General features: G+C 36.2%; 2 protein-coding genes across 3 annotated transcripts in view; both read left to right on the top strand.

The window, feature by feature from the left end:
- The first annotated feature begins 1,488 nt into the window (after positions 1 to 1,488).
- LOC141904125 (atrial natriuretic peptide receptor 1-like) lies at positions 1,489 to 10,626 on the top strand. Of its 2 annotated transcripts, none has more exons than XM_074792640.1 (24): positions 1,489 to 1,961; positions 2,986 to 3,149; positions 3,240 to 3,495; positions 3,587 to 3,735; positions 3,878 to 4,033; positions 4,317 to 4,452; positions 4,537 to 4,625; positions 5,020 to 5,155; positions 5,244 to 5,340; positions 5,601 to 5,712; positions 5,791 to 5,847; positions 6,248 to 6,328; positions 6,508 to 6,612; positions 6,704 to 6,775; positions 6,893 to 7,034; positions 7,142 to 7,297; positions 7,407 to 7,575; positions 7,695 to 7,838; positions 8,077 to 8,200; positions 8,424 to 8,492; positions 8,713 to 8,887; positions 9,032 to 9,130; positions 9,217 to 9,308; positions 9,472 to 10,626. In XM_074792640.1, exons 1-24 carry the CDS (start codon positions 1,802 to 1,804, stop codon positions 9,553 to 9,555), a joined length of 3,024 nt encoding a protein of 1,007 aa, XP_074648741.1. In that variant the 5' UTR covers positions 1,489 to 1,801; the 3' UTR covers positions 9,556 to 10,626. The 2 variants fall into 2 exon arrangements, with proteins under 2 accessions (XP_074648741.1, XP_074648742.1); XM_074792641.1 differs by lacking the exon at positions 1,489 to 1,961 and adding an exon at positions 2,411 to 2,879.
- A 1,818-nt stretch (positions 10,627 to 12,444) lies between these two features.
- LOC141904116 (uncharacterized) overlaps positions 12,445 to 19,910 on the top strand; it is a 31,512-nt gene continuing 24,046 nt past the window's right edge. Inside the window, exons 1-19 of the mRNA XM_074792627.1 lie at positions 12,445 to 12,589; positions 13,063 to 13,197; positions 13,439 to 13,548; positions 14,026 to 14,090; positions 14,544 to 14,719; positions 14,997 to 15,113; positions 15,745 to 15,836; positions 15,971 to 16,035; positions 16,142 to 16,308; positions 16,384 to 16,515; positions 16,838 to 16,923; positions 17,027 to 17,088; positions 17,159 to 17,476; positions 17,562 to 17,680; positions 17,765 to 18,011; positions 18,304 to 18,485; positions 18,847 to 19,006; positions 19,090 to 19,223; positions 19,688 to 19,910. Coding sequence (XP_074648728.1) covers positions 12,511 to 12,589; positions 13,063 to 13,197; positions 13,439 to 13,548; positions 14,026 to 14,090; positions 14,544 to 14,719; positions 14,997 to 15,113; positions 15,745 to 15,836; positions 15,971 to 16,035; positions 16,142 to 16,308; positions 16,384 to 16,515; positions 16,838 to 16,923; positions 17,027 to 17,088; positions 17,159 to 17,476; positions 17,562 to 17,680; positions 17,765 to 18,011; positions 18,304 to 18,485; positions 18,847 to 19,006; positions 19,090 to 19,223; positions 19,688 to 19,910 — 2,669 coding nt within the window. The 5' untranslated portion in view covers positions 12,445 to 12,510. The remainder of the gene's footprint in view (positions 12,590 to 13,062; positions 13,198 to 13,438; positions 13,549 to 14,025; positions 14,091 to 14,543; positions 14,720 to 14,996; positions 15,114 to 15,744; positions 15,837 to 15,970; positions 16,036 to 16,141; positions 16,309 to 16,383; positions 16,516 to 16,837; positions 16,924 to 17,026; positions 17,089 to 17,158; positions 17,477 to 17,561; positions 17,681 to 17,764; positions 18,012 to 18,303; positions 18,486 to 18,846; positions 19,007 to 19,089; positions 19,224 to 19,687) is intronic.

Raw genomic sequence — 19,910 nt, 5'->3', positions numbered from 1 at the left:
AAGTGTTTGATTTCATCGGATATTATCGCACTAAACATAATACACGTATGTATACATCGTTAGTGTTAATTGTCACATCGCAAACACCCGCTGATCCACGTCCGATCGAACGTAAATAATTGGAAAAAGAAGAAATTATTTTGGTTTCAAGTTCTTAGTCTTCATCCTAAAACTCGGCAGACTATTTTATGTTACGATTGATAAGACGCTATCTCGGTTTCCTTGAGCTGTTAGACGAATAAACTACCAAGGACTACTACTCAGGGACTTCATTTTTTCGTCATTATTGTGGGATTCTCGTTATTACGTTGTCAGTACCATCGCATAGCAATAAAGGGTTTTCCTGATTCGGTCTGACTATATACAATCGATTAGAAATTAATCAACTTCTTTCTGAGCTGCACTAATGTCGCGACATTGATAAAATGACTTGTAAACAAGAGCATTCTAACTGTATTTTTTTGCCAGTAGACACGTCCCAATGTTCTAGCGATCAACTTGAAAATGCAGGAAATGCCAACCAATGACAATAGAGACTGTGGAAAGTGTGACACCTTTTCCCGTCTAAGCAAAATGTCAATGGAATCAACACTTCTGAAAATAGATTTTCAGAAAAATGTCTTTTTACCGACCATTCTGTCAGCCTGATTAGATTATTGCGGTACGAGCACGTGTCAGTATTCCGGTGTGATGAATCGTTTCGGAAGATAGATCGTTAATCAATTACACCATCACGGAAAACTTTTATCAAGTAAAAAGATAACGGTTTTGTATAATTTTCTTATAGATGTAGGTCTTGCGAAAATACTTGTACGGTTGTATCCTATGGGATCATTTCAATCCTAACATAAACAGTGTATTTATAGCATGGCGTAAAGCCATCAGAACACAACCGAAACTGCCTTATCGGACACATTCGAATCGTCTGAACCTAACTTGTCAAGATTGTTGTATTAAACAACAGTAACATCGGACGTTCGTTAATTTCACTCTCAGTTTATATTCACCAACCAGACTGTGATAGTCGAGAGCAGCGCTGGTGTACTACGTAATATTCTAAATCATCTTGCTGAAGTGTACAGTATTTCTAGCTATGACCTTTTCTCATCAAAGATAGATCTCGCAAACTTTAAATCTGTCGACAATTCCCTAATTCAAAGAGCAGACATTCAGAAATTTCAGAATTCTCCTTTCATTATCCGAACAATTCGAGACAGATATTTCACACGTAGATTTTTACAGGTAAATACTGCACACTTTTGTTTGTGATTGAAGTTTAATCTTTATATAAACACATATGAATATAAAAAACTACATGATATGTAATTGTACCCGTGACTCTATCGTCAATCTTATCTACGAAATGAATTTTTTGTCGACATACTTCATACATGAACACTTTTTCTATCACTCGATTCCATTTGCTGCAAGTGGGTCACACGAATAACGATTTCGTATAGGTCTTAGTTAAGCATGCTTCAGTTTTGTGCAGTCACTAAAACGAGCTTTTTGAAAACTAGCATTTTAAAACCGACATTATGAGCCAGGCTGAAGTAATGGTAACCGGCGTCTAACGGAAGTTACAGGGCCGCCTCGTCACATAATGTTTCTCCGAAACAGTGTATATATACATGCATGCCCCTTACTTTACTCTCTTTATCGCTAAAATATGGATTTTACCGTTATTTTGCACCATCCTCGAACCATCCATTCTCGCGAAATAGATTCTTAGCGATTACTTCGATTGGGAGCGATTTAGATAATACGCGTAAATGAGGAGGAGACAGGTCTTTCGAAATCAATGTATATATCGTATTTCTTCGTATTCTGTATAGAGGATGCTTTATATTTCATTTCAGTTTACAAAGCGATCGACGACATCCACGAGTCGGAACTAATATCGGGTTACAAGCTGAAAGCACACTTCGCCAATTCTAAATGTAACAGCGTGTACGGCTTCGGTAAGAGGAACCTTAGAACCGATCACGATTTAATACGATTTATACGAATTATCGGGAAAAGCAGCCCGAAATAACACTCCATTTTTATGTCTCATTATCCCAATAAAGAAAATTAATAATTATCTGTACAATTTTCTAAATTCGGTTAGTAGATAAGGTGTTTACTATCATGGACGTGGTACAATTAACAATTCAGATGATATCAAAAAGTTTCAGATTTGCCTGTGAATAATTGCCTGCCGACTGGCGGCTATTCAGCGTGTCTAGGTTGAAAATTATATCTACCAATTGAAATTTAATCTTAGTAGCAGAACTTGGCTGTAGCATGACTTATTTGGGCACAACTATCAATTACTTCATCTCAGATCTCAAGTAATATAAAGATAACGAATGATAGTATTTTGGTATCTCTATTCTACCTATCGTGTTCATCATTTGAACACAGATAATAATTTTGACATATCTATTTGACATAGCCTCACGGTTATATGCATTTAGAATACTGTCAGCTAGTTTGTTGCGAAGTTGCCTCTTTATCTATAACATCAGTGAAGTTATAATCGATTACAACTCACCCATTTTCGAGACAAACACTTTCAAGTGTACAATTAGTAACCTTAGAAAGGAGTCAAATGAGTGAAATTGTAATTTTGAGGATGATATTTATGGTTTTTGTTTTTTTTTCTGTTACGCATGCACACGGTGCGGGGAAACAGGAAACAGAGACATGTTGCCGTGTGTTTCCGTGTGTCGTGTTGCATTTACGTGAAACGAGAAACGCAGTTTCGGAAAACAATGTTCCCGAGATCGAACCGATTCCGTGTTTGGACATCAGACTGGAATGTCACAAATCTATGTCGTATGTTTACATAATCTAGTCATACGTTACGGAACCGTTTAGCTGAAAATGAACTTGAAGTAACGTTGGTTGAATTCGTGCAGTAATGAACTTTTTACATATTTCTGCAGCCGCAGATAAACTGGAAATACAGAAGTTATGTTAACGTACCTATTATTTTCGCAGGTAGTTCATTTGACGCGTTACGCTATGAGAGTTACAGCGCTATAATTGGTCCTCAGTGTTCTCAAGTTTGCAACATGGTCGCTCGTCTAGCTGCCTATCTCAATATTGCCTGTTTTTCTGGTGTCTGTCAAGGAGTTGAGATGTTGGATAAAACTGAATTTCAGGCAAGTGCCGTGTTCTTACATGTATTACACGTGTACTCTAGTTTTTATGTTTCAGTACAAATATATCGAGATATTTTTTCCTATTTCTAGACATTAACGAGACTTCTCGGGCCGTTTGAGATGACTGCCCTATGCGTAAACAGTGTCCTCAATCATTTCGGTTGGGAACGAGTAAGCATTATTTGGGAAAACGCCTCTGACAAAGTATGGCTATTCACTAAGGGTGCATTGACCGAAACATTGCCAAAACGTAATATCACAATCTCGCAGATAAGTATGCTACAACAAAATAACAACAACAAAGATATGAGACAGATTTTAATGGAACACAAAGGAAACAGTAGAAGTAAGTGTTGGAACGGTGTATCATTTAGTCCTCGCAAACCTCCCGAAACAAATTTCATCAATAGATACCAACATTTATCGTTTACATATAGTAATCGTACTGTGTGTGATGGGTGAAACGTTACGTCAACTGGCAGTATTGATTAATGAGTTACAGATGGACAATGGAGAATACATATTTCTAGTTTTGAAGTATTATTTGCAAGAAAGAGTTTTCGGAAAGTTTACCTGGAAGCGACAGGTTCGTTAAGATATATTCATTCGTTTTAGAATCATAGATTTTCTACCGATCGCAATCGAAGATCACAGTTTGATTCGAACTCCTAATTTTCTACGAAGAACTTTGGAGCAATAGAATATTATTACTTATTACTTAATTTCAGAATGACACGTTCAATGAACAGGCGAAGAAAGCTTGGCAATCGATGCTATTTATCTCCTACTACACGAGGAAATCATCGCGTTATTCCCAGTTCGTCGAAGACGTCCGTAACATGTCACTTCAGTACTTTAATTTCACGTACCGACCTGGGGAAATGGTAAGCCGGTATCAGACACATCATGAAGTGACGTCTAAACCAGAATATTGATAGTAACTGATGTAATGATGTCTTAATTTGCAATTGATAAAATAGACTGACACTTTTACAATAGTGATTTCTCGTGATCATAATTTGATCTTGCGATAATTTGATCTCGAAATTGCACACGAAACATGAACCCAAAATATGGGTTTTACCACGAACAAGCGCAACAAATGTAGCGACAAATGTTCTTTTGTGGGGTTCATTTTCTACAGCGTGACTTGGTTGTAACTTTTAGATCCCGTATCCAGCGGTGAATCTGTATGAAGCCGTGTATTTATACGCAGTTGCCGTCAACGAATCACTAGCAGCCGGTCACAATATATCTAATGGAAAACAGCTTTCTCAGCGACTTTGGGGAAGGACATTTCAAAGTAAATATAAGAAACAGATTAATTGTTGAAATTACGATGTCCATTTCCTTTCGGAATTCTATATGTAGGATTTTTGTTCTATAGGTGTCAGTGGAGGAGTAACGTTGAACAGTAACGGCGACAGAGAACAAGGGTATACAATATCACAACTACAAACTGGCGATCATGACGAGGTTCATTCATATAGCTCCATCCATTGTAACTAAATAATGAACGAGATAAACCATTATCATAAATTATTTTGTATAAATTCATTTCAATATCCGAGTGAATCACGATTAACAAAGAACTATCTTATTCACGATTTATAAAAACTTATGCAGAATAAGATAAAACAACAGGGAATGCAGAAGATGAACTTCAATTCTCCTAGCAGACTTTGTTATCTCAAACACAAAAATGAAATACAAATTGATCAAGGCAATATTTCAAATAAGAAATAAAAATTTTTTGTTATAATACACACGAGATGAACTTAATAGAATCCAATGATATTTTGAAGTATTTTGAATATTCTTAAAATTAATATTTCTAGATGTGTGAATATATTTGAATGATTCATTTTAGGCGGTGGCAAATTATTTCAGTCACATAGGCAGATACCAAATGATAAATGGAGTAAAAATTATTTGGCCTGGTGGCAGAGCAAACCCTCCACCCGACGGACCAACGTGCGGTTATGAAAATGAATTTTGTTACGAAGGTTAGTTCCGGAACAAACCGATTGAAATGTTTTTTCAACGCTTACATCCATTCGTGCGAAAGCGAATCAATCTAACATAACCTTTCAGATGAAAAACGTTATTTTTATGTTCTGGTTGGAAGTATCTCTGGTTCGTTGCTGATAATTATTCTCACGGCGAGTCTCACGACGATTGCTGTATGCAGGTAACATAACTAATGACACTGTACAGTACTGGTCTACGAATTAAAGTCAATGGGCTAGTTCTTTCCTAGACATTTCCCACCTAACATTCTGCATTTCGATGATATCTGTTTCCAAGCTTCTAGTCTTCTTTTTCTAGTTTTTTTTTTTGCCAAACAGTAAATTTCTGATACACAATAAGTGAAACTACAGTAGCTATTCTATCATTACTATCGTTACTATTACTATTGTAAACAACATATCAAATATTGACCTTCACCAGGAAATTAATTTGGAAACGAGCAGTGAATGAAATGAGATGGAAACTGTCAGTAAACGAACTCAAATTAATGGAAAAACATTACGCGGGTGCTCAAAGTACTCTGTTATCAAGGGTAGGTCTGGCGAAGTAATAGAATGTTTATGACTCGTTTTCTACGAATGGATTTTAAACTGAAATATTTTTTCTTCAGTTAACGATTTCAACGGAGCCGATAGAACAGGCTTTCATCAAGAGAGGAACGTTTAAGGTACAGTCAAGAATGGGCCCGACGGTTTACATATAGCCTACTTCTCGATTATGATATTGTATAGTGTTTATTCGACTTGATGCTTGGCAAGCCAATAGATGCTGCGTCCCACAGAGATCCAAGCACCCGGAATAGAGAACCATCAAAACTGTATGAAAAATGAATAGATAGAGTAGAGATGCGGATGAAATAGGATTGTGGAACCTGGGAGTAGTCTGTCTGTTTACTGCAATAGTTTTAGATGCACCGGTGTATGATTCATTGATTTTAAAGGATTACAGTTTAAACGACAAACGTCCAGAATTAATTATATGGTTAAATGAGCTTTTCCCCCCATTTCCCATAGTATATGGTAAAGTATATACAATCCTATATTGCGATATGAACCTGTTTATTTCAGGGAACTTATGTAGCTATTAAAAACATTTCGGATATAAAAAATTGCACTGTCACAAGAAAACTCATGGAGGAGTTACTCAAGGTATTTACGAATGCTAATCCTATCTATTTATCGCTGTTATGAGTCCTTCCAATTCCAACTCAGCATATTGTTATTTTGTCTGACTATCTACACTGTATCAGGCTTGTCCATCAACAGAACGTTAATGCTAACATCGTATCCGTTTTTTTATCAACGTTTGCTTATCTTCCAATTTTAAGCTTCACGACATTGCCCATCAGAATATTTGTCGGTTTGTCGGTGCGTGCGTTGAACCCGGGAACGTGAGCGTGGTATCGGAATACTGCGCTAAGGGCAGTTTACAGGTAGGTAGCACGGTCAAACCATCGAATCTATCATTGTTATTTTTGTACCCACCAAGTTCCAATCATTTTATGTGTCTTATATCGTTTACAGGACGTTCTGGAAAATGCAGATATTCATTTGGATTTAGAATTTCGATATTCTTTAATCGACGATATTTTGCGGGTAGGTTCACAGATCAATCTATCATGAATTCTGAATTAGATTTTCATCAATGTACCAATGCGGCGACAATATCAATGTGCCGTATTGCTTAGACCTGTGTGTCATTTGATTTTATAGGGTTTACTATTTTTGCACGAATCCTATTTTGAATGTCATGGAAATCTGAAAAGTTCGAACTGTTTGGTAGATGGACGTTTTGCGGTGAAATTGTGTGATTTTGCGCCTGCTGATTGGCTGAAAAGTCAAAGAGAATCAAAAGGTTTATACTGACTTTGATACTTTTTTCAGTCACTTCACGTTTTTGTGGAAGATTGCTTATGTAATATTTTTCAACTTGAGAAGTTAAAATATGTGTTTTGTTACCAGACTTACTTTGGACGGCACCCGAGTTTCTACGTTCGGGGAACTACACAGGAAGTAAGGAAGGGGACATATATAGCCTGGCGATTATCATTCAAGAGATCATACAAAGAAATGGTGTGTTCTACATTGAATCCGACGATCCTGATTTCACCAGTGAAGGTAGTGCACCAATAAAACTACCATTTCAGGCATAGGCTCAATAATTTTCAATAGAAATAATCAATTATTCATTTTTAAACTGAATTTTCTGTTTTTTTTTTATGAATAGAGATTACTGAACATGTAAAAAAAGATAGAAATTTCCGACCGACTTTAACTGACGATCAATGCACGCCGTTATTGTGTGCATTGGTTCATCTATGCTGGTCGGAATACCCAGCCGATAGACCGACCATCAAAACAGTTTACCGCGATATCGAGACTGCTTTGAATAGAAGGTAAATAATTCTTATGCGTGGTAAGCTTAACTTGATCCCGAACATAACGGAGATCGTGACGTTGATTCATTTTATTGGCCCTCGTACACGGTAACGTGGGATTTTTCTATTCTCCGCAGAGGCAAGTCTAACATATTAGACAACATGATCGCTAGGATGGAGCAGTACGCAGAAAATCTAGAAAGTATTGTGGAAGAGCGAACAGGAAAATATCTAGAAGAGAAAAAACGAGCAGAAGATCTATTACACAGGTTACTGCCAGAGTACGTATGACCACCTATACTTTACATGTCCACCATACAAAATCGTGTATGTAAAGCCCGACCCGCATGACGCAGAGAGAGACGCGGAAACAGGAAACAGAAACATGTTTCCGAGCGTTTCCCTGCGTCGTGTCCGTTTACGAGAAACATGATTTCCGAGATCAAACACGTTTGTTTCCATGTTTCTGTGTTTCCTTGCGTCGTCATACGTTAACTTTCATCGTATTTCAATCCACAGGTCTATAGCTAAACAGATTCTCGAAAATGGATACGTGGCTCCTTCGACTTTCGAGTGTGTCACGATTTATTTCAGCGATATTGTTGGCTTTACAAAAATATCTTCGGCCAGTTCTCCAATGCAGGTGTGTATTCAGCTATCTTCCCATGCAGATATGTCTCCTTGATGGCATTGAGGTTTGTGAGACTGTGCGAGTCTCCAAATAATCACATCGAAACCATAATCATTGCAAACTGAAAAATAGGCTACGGGTTTCGTGTCGTGTCTCAGATTACCGAGGCGTCGTCAGGTTGAATTCTGCATTCAGAGACTTGGTTTATTATGTTTTTGTATTTGCGTGATTTCAGATTGTCGGCATGTTAAACGATTTGTACACAGTATTCGACGATATCACAAACAAAAGAGATGTCTACAAAGTAAGAAACAGAATATCGAAAGATCTGAACAAACATTCCTGAAGACCTACACTAAATAATTTCCATATTTCCATATCGAACCTATTTCCATTCATTTGATGATAAGCCGAAAAACAAAGATATTCAAAATATTCGATTATAATCTGTTTCGCAAAATAAGTGTCCAAAAAATATCTTGTTAAAATCACGAATGAACGAATTAGTTGTGTTACGTATTTAGGTTGAAACGATCGGTGACGCGTACATGGTTGTATCGGGATTACCCGAATTGAATGAGGATCGCCACGCATCTGAGATTGCTATTCTTGCCTTGAACTTACTGGAATCGGTACATAAATTCCAAACCATCCATATGCCCGAACTGAAATTACAACTTCGAATAGGAATACATTCCGGTAATGCTCATTACGCGTCAGTTGATTGTAGCACTTCATCCCATTTTATATGTTACCTTATGTGTATTAATTACCTTATGTACATTCAAAATGTTCTATTTCCTAAATGGCTATTTGATTATCAGTATCGTTGTTTGGTTAAAGGTCCATGCGTAGCAGGCGTCGTAGGACTGACAATGCCTCGGTACTGCCTATTTGGAGATACTGTCAATACAGCCTCACGGATGGAGAGCTGCGGTGAAGGTTATATACCACAAATTAATGATGATTTTATAACGTTATCTGCCATAGATTATATTTGAAATATAGGTTTTTATATCTATTTATAGCATTGAGAATACACATTAGTTCAAGCACGCGTGATTTATTGTGCAAAATACCAGGATACGTCACTGAACGCCGTGGAGAAATCGACGTGAAAGTAAGTTGAATACATTCATAATAAAATACTTGTATAAAGCCACAAAACCTGTCTAGAAAGATCATGAAAATTACATTATGTCCCCGAAACAAGTTAGAGTTTCTGCTCTGTGAGTTTGAATGGTATTTTTTGCTTGTGAGAAATCCTGTGGATTTACTTACAGGGAAAAGGAACGATGGTAACGTATTGGTTAACGGATGGACCGACGAAAAACTCATCAACACGGCAGACATCCAGTTTTATTTGAAAATGTTTACCACAATTTTCGGTGTATATTCTATTAAGTGGCGGATACATTCAAAAGAATAAACTGTATATAATAAGTATTTTAGAATGTATGAAATGAAACGACTGTTCGAATTCATTCTCCGCTGATGAATAATGATACATGTATGATGATCGTACAGAGGAATTGTTTATGCTATTTCAGCCCCAAACCCTGTCAATCATTAGACCTTAATCTAAATTCTTCTGAAGAAACTGCAGTAGGTCGTAATTGTTATACTATTTTAAGCATGGAAATGCGACAATAAAACGTGGAATATTATTAATGGCGCCATTGTATGTACGCATTCAATCGTCAACGTCTCTTCTCACATTAGAATTTCTTATGAAGGTTAAGTGAATACAATTTTTATAATATAACACTTTAAGTAGAGTGATAGGACTGGCATATTTTTCGACAAGGAACAACAAGTCCTCGATATAACATTGAACTGAAGAACTCACGTTTGTGTCAGAAACTTGATGAAATGAAAATGTATCATTTGCTCCTTGTCCCTTCACTAAGCCACGTCATAACAGAAAGTCTGTGAAATAGCGAAATTTATCTATGAGTAGAGGTCATCGAGGTTACTCAAGTCAGAAAGTACCTCAAATCTTAATACATATCGCTACGAATGTCAATCACGATATCACTATATCATACATTTTTCTGCTGACCTGTGCAGATTAAGTCTCGATATTATTACAATGTAAATAACACTGCGGTAATATTATTTTTTTTCTTAATTATTTTCATCGTGCTGCCCGTCCTATTTTTGAACCTGGTATTTATGTAAATGTGCTCTCAATGATCGAGTCTTAATCGTATTGCGTCACGTTGTATGGATTATGGATAAAATAAAGATTTATTGAATTGAATTGTTTTCATGTTTTCCAATCATCTCCATGGACTCGCCATATAAACGAAAAAAGTTCATGTTCACTGCAGCCATTTTATACGGCTGCAAATAAACATTCGTGAAACAAGTTTTTCAGTTGCTTTTACTTATTATTCATTGATGGTAAAAAAGTAAAACTAGTTTTGAATTGTCAATTACCGCGTATTAGGAATTCCCATAGTATTGTTCTCTTTACAGATACCACACCTTTACTTCGTATAGTTGAGAGCTTTCGATTGAAAGGTACATAATATAAAGAATAAACATGGTTATTGCAGAGTAGGTCATTTTCATTATGATCAATTCAATTCCTTCGTACGTGCACCGGATCATTCGCATTCCAAACTGTTGACAGTTTCTTGTCACATTCTATCTATCAAAAATCTCAGATATTGCGAAATGTTTGTCCCATGAAAAACAATTTTACTGAAACTCCAAGTACTAGCGCCTGATCTGTTTAACTATTCTTTCTGATATATATGTATATATATATATATATATATATATATATATATATATATATATATATATATATATATATATATATAACTTCAAAATATACGAAAATAGGCATGATTCAGTTTACTACGAGGGGGGTGAGGTCCATTATGTACACGAGATCTAAATCTAAATCTATGAATCAAAATATCGGTGACGAAAAAGGTAGTTGGTTTGATTAAAGATGTTTTTGACTCGTAGATTTCTTTTTCGTGAAAACATTTTCGAATAAGTTTTTTCAGCCAACATCGTTTTATCAAGGTATTGCTGTTTTTTCTTTTGGCCTTTATATTCGTAAGTATAGTTTCAATTCAGAACGGCTTAAAGCGCGGTTCTTAGACGGGATATTGAAAACCATATAACAACAATGTCACAAAAAAGTGTTTACTGTATTGCGTCAATATTTTGGCCGTCGGTCTCATGACTACATTCCAGACATAAACAAGTTGAACTCAGCACGATATGTCACGTAATTGGGGTTTTCTTTCGCCCTCGATAACTGAAAATGAAAAAAAAATAGAATATATTCTAACAGAGTTTGATTTTGTGTGTTTCACACCCATAGCTTACAGATCATTATGAATGAAATTGATTATACCGCATGTTAATCATGTTTCTCCATGAATCTTTTTATGAATCTAATGTCAAACTTTACATCCAATAAACACCTATGGCTAAATCAATCTTGTTTTTTGGGTTACAAACGTCAATTTTGTTGGTATATTTGTTTTGAGTTGAAGAAACGAGCGTCGAATTGGGAATTCAGATTTGGAAAACGGTAAAATATCTGCTGTAGGGCCGCGATTAAAGCTACAGAACACGTCAAACATTTATTTCTAGAGTAGTTTCGGTTATTGATAATGTAGGTACCGCTTAATAAGATAAAATCCCACTATTTACAGATTAAAAGAATTTAAAAACCAGAATTTATTTATTAAATCTAAAATATTTAAAAGACACGACGTTTCACGACGTCACACCTGACGATGATCTCTAGGGTGAGATCGAAACGTCGTGTCTTATATATATTTTAGATTTAATAAATAAATTCTGGTTTTTAAATTCTTTTAATCTGTAAATAGTGGGATTTTATCTTATTATCCGTTCACCACGTTTGAGTGTGGTCATCGTTCTAGATACCGCTTGTTGCAGTGCACCAATCAGTGCAAACGTAAATCCATGAAAATATAACTGGGGAAAACATGCCTTTTACAAACTACCTTTTATCGCTTTCTCATTGTATTATATGCCTCTTCTTTTGGGAAGGTGACTTTGTACAGAATTTTCTTGGAATAACTTGTAATTGCAAAAACAAGATAAATTCTGGTTCAACCAGCTTTACAATTCAGCTCACGACGATTACTTCATTTCGGGTCGAATTTATTTATTCATTCACGTACTATATTTTATTGTCTGGTTGTGTTTATTGGGTTAAATTCGAGAACACGTTTGGTTCAGTAACGAAACAACTTCCGTTTCGTAAAGTCGTTCGGATCTCCTGGTTCTACGCTATGTTGAATGTGATACGATAAAGAAGCGGAATGTATCATTTACACAATTATCGGTTATCTTTACTCGCTGTTGTTTTCTTCGTTGTGTTGGTGAATGCGACGACTACCGGTTTGTATAACAAATTGCGATTTGAGTTTGAAAATAAACAAAAACATATTTGATTTAACGGAGAACAATGATTAGGTTTTATTACATTAGATAAGGACGGATTTGACCAATGAATGATATTTGCTTCAAAAAGCAGTTAAATACTGCATCTTGATTTTATGCACATATTTCGTTTTGATAAGATATCAATGAAAAGGAAATCTCGAAGCTCAATGGCTTTACTCGAAGTAAAGATAATGATTATTAATTGCTATTTATCATATTGACACGCACTTAATGAGCCGCGAATCGGCCTGGAATCATTCGGCTATTTCTATTGGTTCGCAGGTCGTAGGTTCATAATGGCACACCAATATATTGATGATCAATTAATAATAGTGCGTTAAATGCCGAAATTGATAATGTGATTCGTCACCACCACACTTCCGGATTCTCATCGCTTTTCTCAATTGATAATTAAAACTCTATTTCAGGACCGTCAAGTTGTTCTGACTGTGTAGCAAATAAATCGAAATGTCATATGGAGTATGTAAATATTTCATTGACAAAATATGAATGTCAGTGTTCTTCTGGATATTACGGCGATGGAACGACTACGTGCACGAAACGTAAGTTGCATTCATCTTGATCGGCATGCTCATAGAAATTTAAACAAAAAAACAAGGTCACGACTTGGAAAATCTTAATTGAAATTGGGAATTCAACTGAAAAAAAAATCAATTTCATGACTTCAGAATATGCGCGAATAACTAGCGACAACACGATCAAAAGAAGTATCAACCAAGGATTATCCGATTCTGTTTAACAAAAAAGAATCATTAAAACAATGCTTAATAATTACCGTTTTAGCCGACGTACTTTATAAATTGGTAATGAATCTAAATGAAACGTGGAGGTATAGTTTTATGCAACCGACAAGTGTGGAATACAGGGATATATCTGTACCAATGGAAAATGCGGTATTTATCTTCAAATATTACAACCACGGAAACTATCGACGAAAATTGTCGTTTTATCTTTCCTGGCCGTATATCTATCATTCTTCTCTGATGAAAATGCTTCCTTTTTGAACGAGTTTCATTAATTTATAATCACGCTCAACTCAGGATAAGAGAGAGTGTGAGAGAGTGCATGGAAGTATGAATGAATCTTTTTTCCTTTTCTAATGTAACACTTTTTTTTGGGGGGGGGGGGTGGTATATCCTACAAGCTATGCTTTTTTATATCTTCCCCTCTGAAAAATTATGTCAATTTATACTTAATTTGTGCAAAAACATGAAAATTTATAAATTGTATATTATTTGTTATAAATTGCTATAATTTTCAGAAAATAAATAAATAATAATAATAATAATAATAATAATAATAATAAGAAAGTTAAGACGGTTTATGATATCCTTAAATACAGTAATGAATCTGTGTTTATCGTTTTCCAGACGAGGCACATACTGAAAACGAAATACCCAGAAACGTTTGTGGCGGCTTCGTTCGACAATATTCAGTAAGTTAACCACCTCGAGTTGGTGTCGATCCAATTTGGTACGGTCTTAAATGGAAAGGACACATTTAGAACGTACTTTTTGTTAATGTACTCTCTGTGTAAATGCTCGGTCCGTTCGAAATTGGCACTTACCAAATTCAAACTACTGTAAGGCTAAACAAAAATGATACCTTGTTTCTCCGCAGCGGCCGGGTCATTTTTGTAAAATATGATAAAATTTGTAAACAGTTCATTTCTATAGCGGTCGGGTCTGTTATGGTAAAATTGTTCACGATTTTTAAAAAAAAGTAATGTATAGGGTAGATAGGCGACCGGCCGGGTCAACTCTTTAAGCCCAGCAGAGCGGAGAAATAAGGTATCAATTTTTTTTACCTAATAATGTAGTGTGAACGCAGCTAGTATGCATGTTGGAGATGCACATATCGGTCTGTTAATAGAGAATACGTTTCCTAGGTACGGTACGGTTGGACCAGTTTTGGTCATTGGGCTGATGTTCAATGATAATACGGCGTCTCAGATTCCCACTATGCAAGAAGTATTTGATACTATCAACGCATCGTTAATCGAGACTCAATCACAGTGTCTGTTCGCCTCCATCGGTGTGCACTGTACTTCAGTCGACGTCACAGGTAGGAGGATCTAGTTCTGTCGGTCAGTGATATGTTATCGGATGTTGGTCCCTTTATAGCAAATACATGTTCCCTTTATAAAAGTACGCTAAATGTAAAAGGTAATATACTCTTCAATGGAAGATGGGTATAGATCATTCAACGCATAACATATTTCTTACTCTGTTTTGCGCGAGAATTATTGCGTTAGAAAAAGCAAAACAAATTCCAAAATGATTTTTAGAATTTTCTTCCCATCTCAGTGTTCATCAGTTTCATATCATCTTTTTCGTTTTAGTATATAATTGTTCCTACTGCGTTAATGGCTCAACATGTTTTTTCGGCGAAAACTTTCGGCGCTATTGCGATTGCCCTCCAGGCTACTATGGTGATGGAATAAAGCCATGCAAAAAAGGTGCGTTCAGCCGATATTTCGATTTTTCCTTTTGAAGCTTTTTTGTTCAATATTGATTGCTATCCATCAAAAATAAGAAACAAAACTCACAGCAGATTAAAACACACCATAGCACCCAAAATCGGACTGATAGCGAAATTATTCACGCGACAAATACCACCTTCCTCATAATAAACTACAAATATTCTTCCAGATAATTAATCCATCTGACGATACAAATAATTGTGGCTTTAGTGTTCTCTCAATTACTAAGATGCCCACTGCAATGACTAAAACCAGACGTTATATAGGATTTCTAAAAATAATGATGGAATAATTCATGACCGGCAGTGAGTTTGACATTAGGTTTTGGCAGTAACGGGAACACTATGACATCATATAGGATATACAGTCAACCCCGGTATATCGGGGTTTCACTTTATGTTATTGTAAGCTATCGAAAATATCGGCATGGAATGATCATGATCATCTCATGATCCTGTAATGTAAAAGATTTGTATACCGGTACTCAGTATTGTATGTATACAGTACTACAATAGAAGCGTAGGGTATACAAAATACCGGTAAATACCGTACAATTTGCTTTATTTGAAGATTTGATAGATTGTTGATTTTTTTGTTCTTTTTCTAGCTGATTATTACCATAAACTCGTCGTCACAACCACCTTGAAGAACTCTTACATCAACAAACATGGAAATTGGTCGCAATCGATAAAAACGGCGGTAGGTTGGTTATACATATGTCTGTATAAATAATGATTCTTACGTGCATAAGATTGTTCGATGAAATGAATATTGGTTGGATGGAAATAATCGATCAATTTATAAGTTGCTTACAATTTTCTCTCTCAAAATAGTTAACCAAAATATACTCGGCTGCCTTCCCAAATAGATTCATTGAAGCCAAAGTAGATTCATTTGGGTAAGTATTTAGAACAACGTCGCTAAGATGTACAGCTTAAGATTTTTCGCCGGCCATGTCACAACTAATGCTTCTGCATCTTTTCCTTTTCCTCTTATATTTTCAGCTGGGTAACGCCTAAACCGGTGACCATCATTATCATGTTCAACCTCGGCCATGGCAAGGTATCATTGGTGGACGTTGAAGAAACTTTGATAAATTCCTATAAGAATCGATCATCAGATTGTCAAATAGGAGCCGTCCATGTAAAATGTGGCTCGGCTTCAGTTCACAGTATGTATTCTACCGGTTTCCAAGAAGATAATCTATGAATACATTATGGCTAATTTTGCCGGCTCGATTTTTCAGTTTCTAACTGTTCGAATTGTATGAAAAACACAAAATGCAGCACTCAAAGTATCGCTGGCGTATCCGGTTTTGCGTTTGAATGCAAATGTCCAAGCGGTGCCTACGGTGATGGGTTCACGAACTGCACAAAAGGTATAGTATGGTTGAAGCCTTTTATAACGTCGTTCTTCTCTATGTCACTATTTATTTGCATCCAGCAGGGCACACATCATCTATTGTAAAATTCAAATTCACAAATAGAATGAAAGAACGTATAGTACTGTTATGTTATCATAGATCCATGCATTCAGACATAACAATTCATATTGTCTTAATCTATGGGGAGAAAAGGAAACATGATCTACGTAGGCCTTATACTGTCAAATGATGAATTTAGAATAAAAAAGTATAACTAGGTCAATTTGAAGACATCGATCGATTCCCGTTATGTAATTGTCCATTATTATGCCTTTAGCCGCAAAATCCATGATGGTTCATGTAGCATTCGGCGGAAGTTTATGGAACGCTCACAGTCTGTACTCGATGCTTATCCGAAAAAAGGTTCGTACATAAACATAGTTTAGTATTCAAAATATCCAATCATGCTCACAAACTGTGGATGAAAAATGCTGGAGATAAAACGAATACGGTATATAATTTTCAGCTATACTCAGCGTTGTCTGCAATATACAACTCGGTTAAAGTAGTAGGTGGCGCTACTCAAGGGTACGTAATAAATGTGACTAAAAACATTCTCGCAGTTAATGAAAATAGAAAGCTCAACTTCTTCTTTTAGGATGCCGAAGAATGGTTATGTTTATTTGTCGTTAGAAGTCTTTTTCGGATCGAGCCCGACCGGTACATATCCAACCGAGCAACAAGTCAAAACAACTGTCGAAAACCTGATTACGAAATCAGACTCGTCAAACTGCTCGATGGCTTCAGTTGGGCCTGTTGTGTGTGATTCAGTGGAGGTTACCGGACCCTGTTCCGTAAATAACGCCATCGATTCTATCTACCTACATTACGAGTCTTGGATTAATACGCTCATTCCCATCATCGATTCGACAAACGATAAAACAACATTCAACACAAAGTTTTGTAATGAAAGCAGGTAGATTCTGTTTGGTGCGATCGAATTAGTGTCGGAATTCTACATTTTTTAACTATAACCCATCATTATTTCAACATCTACGTAGGTCTGCGGTATATGGCATTTTTGACGAGGTGACAAATTCTTTGCTGAACTGTGCGCCTGATACAAGGATGGAAATGGTGAAAATAAAAGCGCTTTATGATTCTTTTTGTGGAAGGCCAGGTAGGTGAATTTCACCTAATACGAAAGTATCATTATGAGTTCACGAAAAAAGTATCTTATCTAAACGATTCTGATTGATTGAAGGAAAATCGGAAATGTTAAACTGTCTGTGGAAGTTGGTCCCGACGACATTACGCTGTGCCACGCCACCAGATGGATATTCATTCTTGGTCCCAGTTGGTTATTTAGGGTTGAATATGACGTTGGATTTCATGGATTTTTCTTCGCCGTTCTCTGCTTCGTATACGCCTTTTAACCAGACTGCACTACTGTCAGCATTGGGTGACATGATGACCGGAGCGAATAGATTTTGTAGTTCGTCAATGATGAGGTAGAATAGTTTTAGAAATATGATATCAAGTAAGGGACTACTGTGCTAATTGATGTTCAATTCAAGATTTCACAAAAATGGGGACCTCGAAGGACCACCACAAAATGGCGCCTAGAAACTGGAAACTGCAGAATGATTCTTTAACAAAAACGTTCTTAAAGCTTAAAATCCCAGTGATCAAGAGTATATTTTCTACAAGTTTCGAATCAACTATTGATAATTCGAATGTGTAGTCAGAAACTAGCTGTCGCTGTTTTGCAGTTATTTGTGACAACGTGTATTTCTATTTCAGCATAAACACGTTTGATATGATAGCCAATCTACCGCGATGTCTTCACATAGCAATGAACGAATCCACTTGTATAAACCATTTTATACCACCAGCTGCAGCACAGCTTCTAGACGGATTCCCTCCAGAAGCTTTCAAACCGGTTACTGAACTCGCGTGCATGGCTATTCCCGAACCAACTCTACGTACGTTTTCCCGTGGCTTGCCATTCGTATGCCCTAGATTATTTTACAAAAAATAATGGAAATCACACCTGACGAACATGTCTATGACCACGAATGTCTATGAACAACAATATAGATGACTCTTTTAAAAAACCTGGTTTTTATTTACTACTATTTTAACTCGGGGATTCACTCAATTCAATCTCAATAGAATTATCATATTCCGCTCTAAGTTGTCTATATAACTTCATAATCTTTAATAGCTATACATTAGAAATCAAGATCGTCGTACCAGGTATGGGGAAATGTTTATAAATGAATTCCGTGAATTCCATAACATGTTTATTTCTCATTTCTGTTTGTATGTTTTCATTTGTTACAGTGCGTAATAACGATCCTAAATGTATGCTAAATGCTGCAAAAAAGCAGTTATCATGCATTGTTGATTATGTCAGCTTGAACTTAGCCAGCTTAAAAAAACTTGCAGAAGTTCTTGCCGCCAATCCCGACTCAACCGACGAACTATTTTGTATCAACCAAAAGTATGTATTTCTTATAAAAAAATCATCAATTTCATTGATGAGTACATAACAACCGAATCATTTTCTCAACTATACCTTTTCAGTTCGGTGGTAAAGAATCTCCTGGCAGAATTCGATAAATGCAGCGTTGAAACAAATAAAATATGCCCTTTAATTCCGCCTAAATTAAAGCTTGTCGATGTGATCGACAGCATGTGCACTGCGACAAATCGTTCAGGTAATTTTTCCTTTTAAATTAATTGAAGGAATTATTTGCAATTATTCGCAGAGTTTACAAAACTACAATCAAAAGTAAAATAAGTATACTAAGTTATGGAAATATTATTGAATTTAGTGCAGCAGGACAAATTCGAAAAAGTGTCCTGCGTAACGTACTATAATTTACCGTAAAATCCGCAATTAGATTAGATATCTATAATGAACACTATGTGAGAATCATTTTTGAGGGTTGTTCTGACAACTCTGGGTTAGACGTAAGCCGGGATCCACGAAAATTCGCTTTATCACGAGAAGCTGGAGTCAGTCCTTGAGTCACCCTCGTAGATTGAGAAACGTTGAGATATTCAGCGTAGTCCCTGATCCGGAGATGTCTATCGATCTGTCTCGTATCACGTAGTTAATACCTAATAACTAATAACTGATATCTGATAACTGATAACTGATTTTTTATTCGCTATATAGGACGTTGGGTGTGTATATTGACGGAAATGATTAGAATATACAACTGCACGATATCGTCTTCCGCGGGGGAACTCGTTCCGGTTTTATATGAATTACTAAAAATTATTTCTGATGAGATATCGAATGACAACGTGGTTACAGCAATCCTCAATGGAAATTACTCAACTATTTCACACCTTAATGCAAAAATCATGTCAAAGATGTGTCCGATGATCAACATTAT

The sequence above is a fragment of the Tubulanus polymorphus genome, chromosome 4, assembly GCF_964204645.1.
Source record: "Tubulanus polymorphus chromosome 4, tnTubPoly1.2, whole genome shotgun sequence".
NCBI lineage: Eukaryota > Metazoa > Nemertea > Palaeonemertea > Tubulaniformes > Tubulanidae > Tubulanus > Tubulanus polymorphus.
The sequence above is the reverse complement of the archived record's forward strand: the minus strand, read 5'-3'. Positions and strand labels throughout refer to the sequence as shown.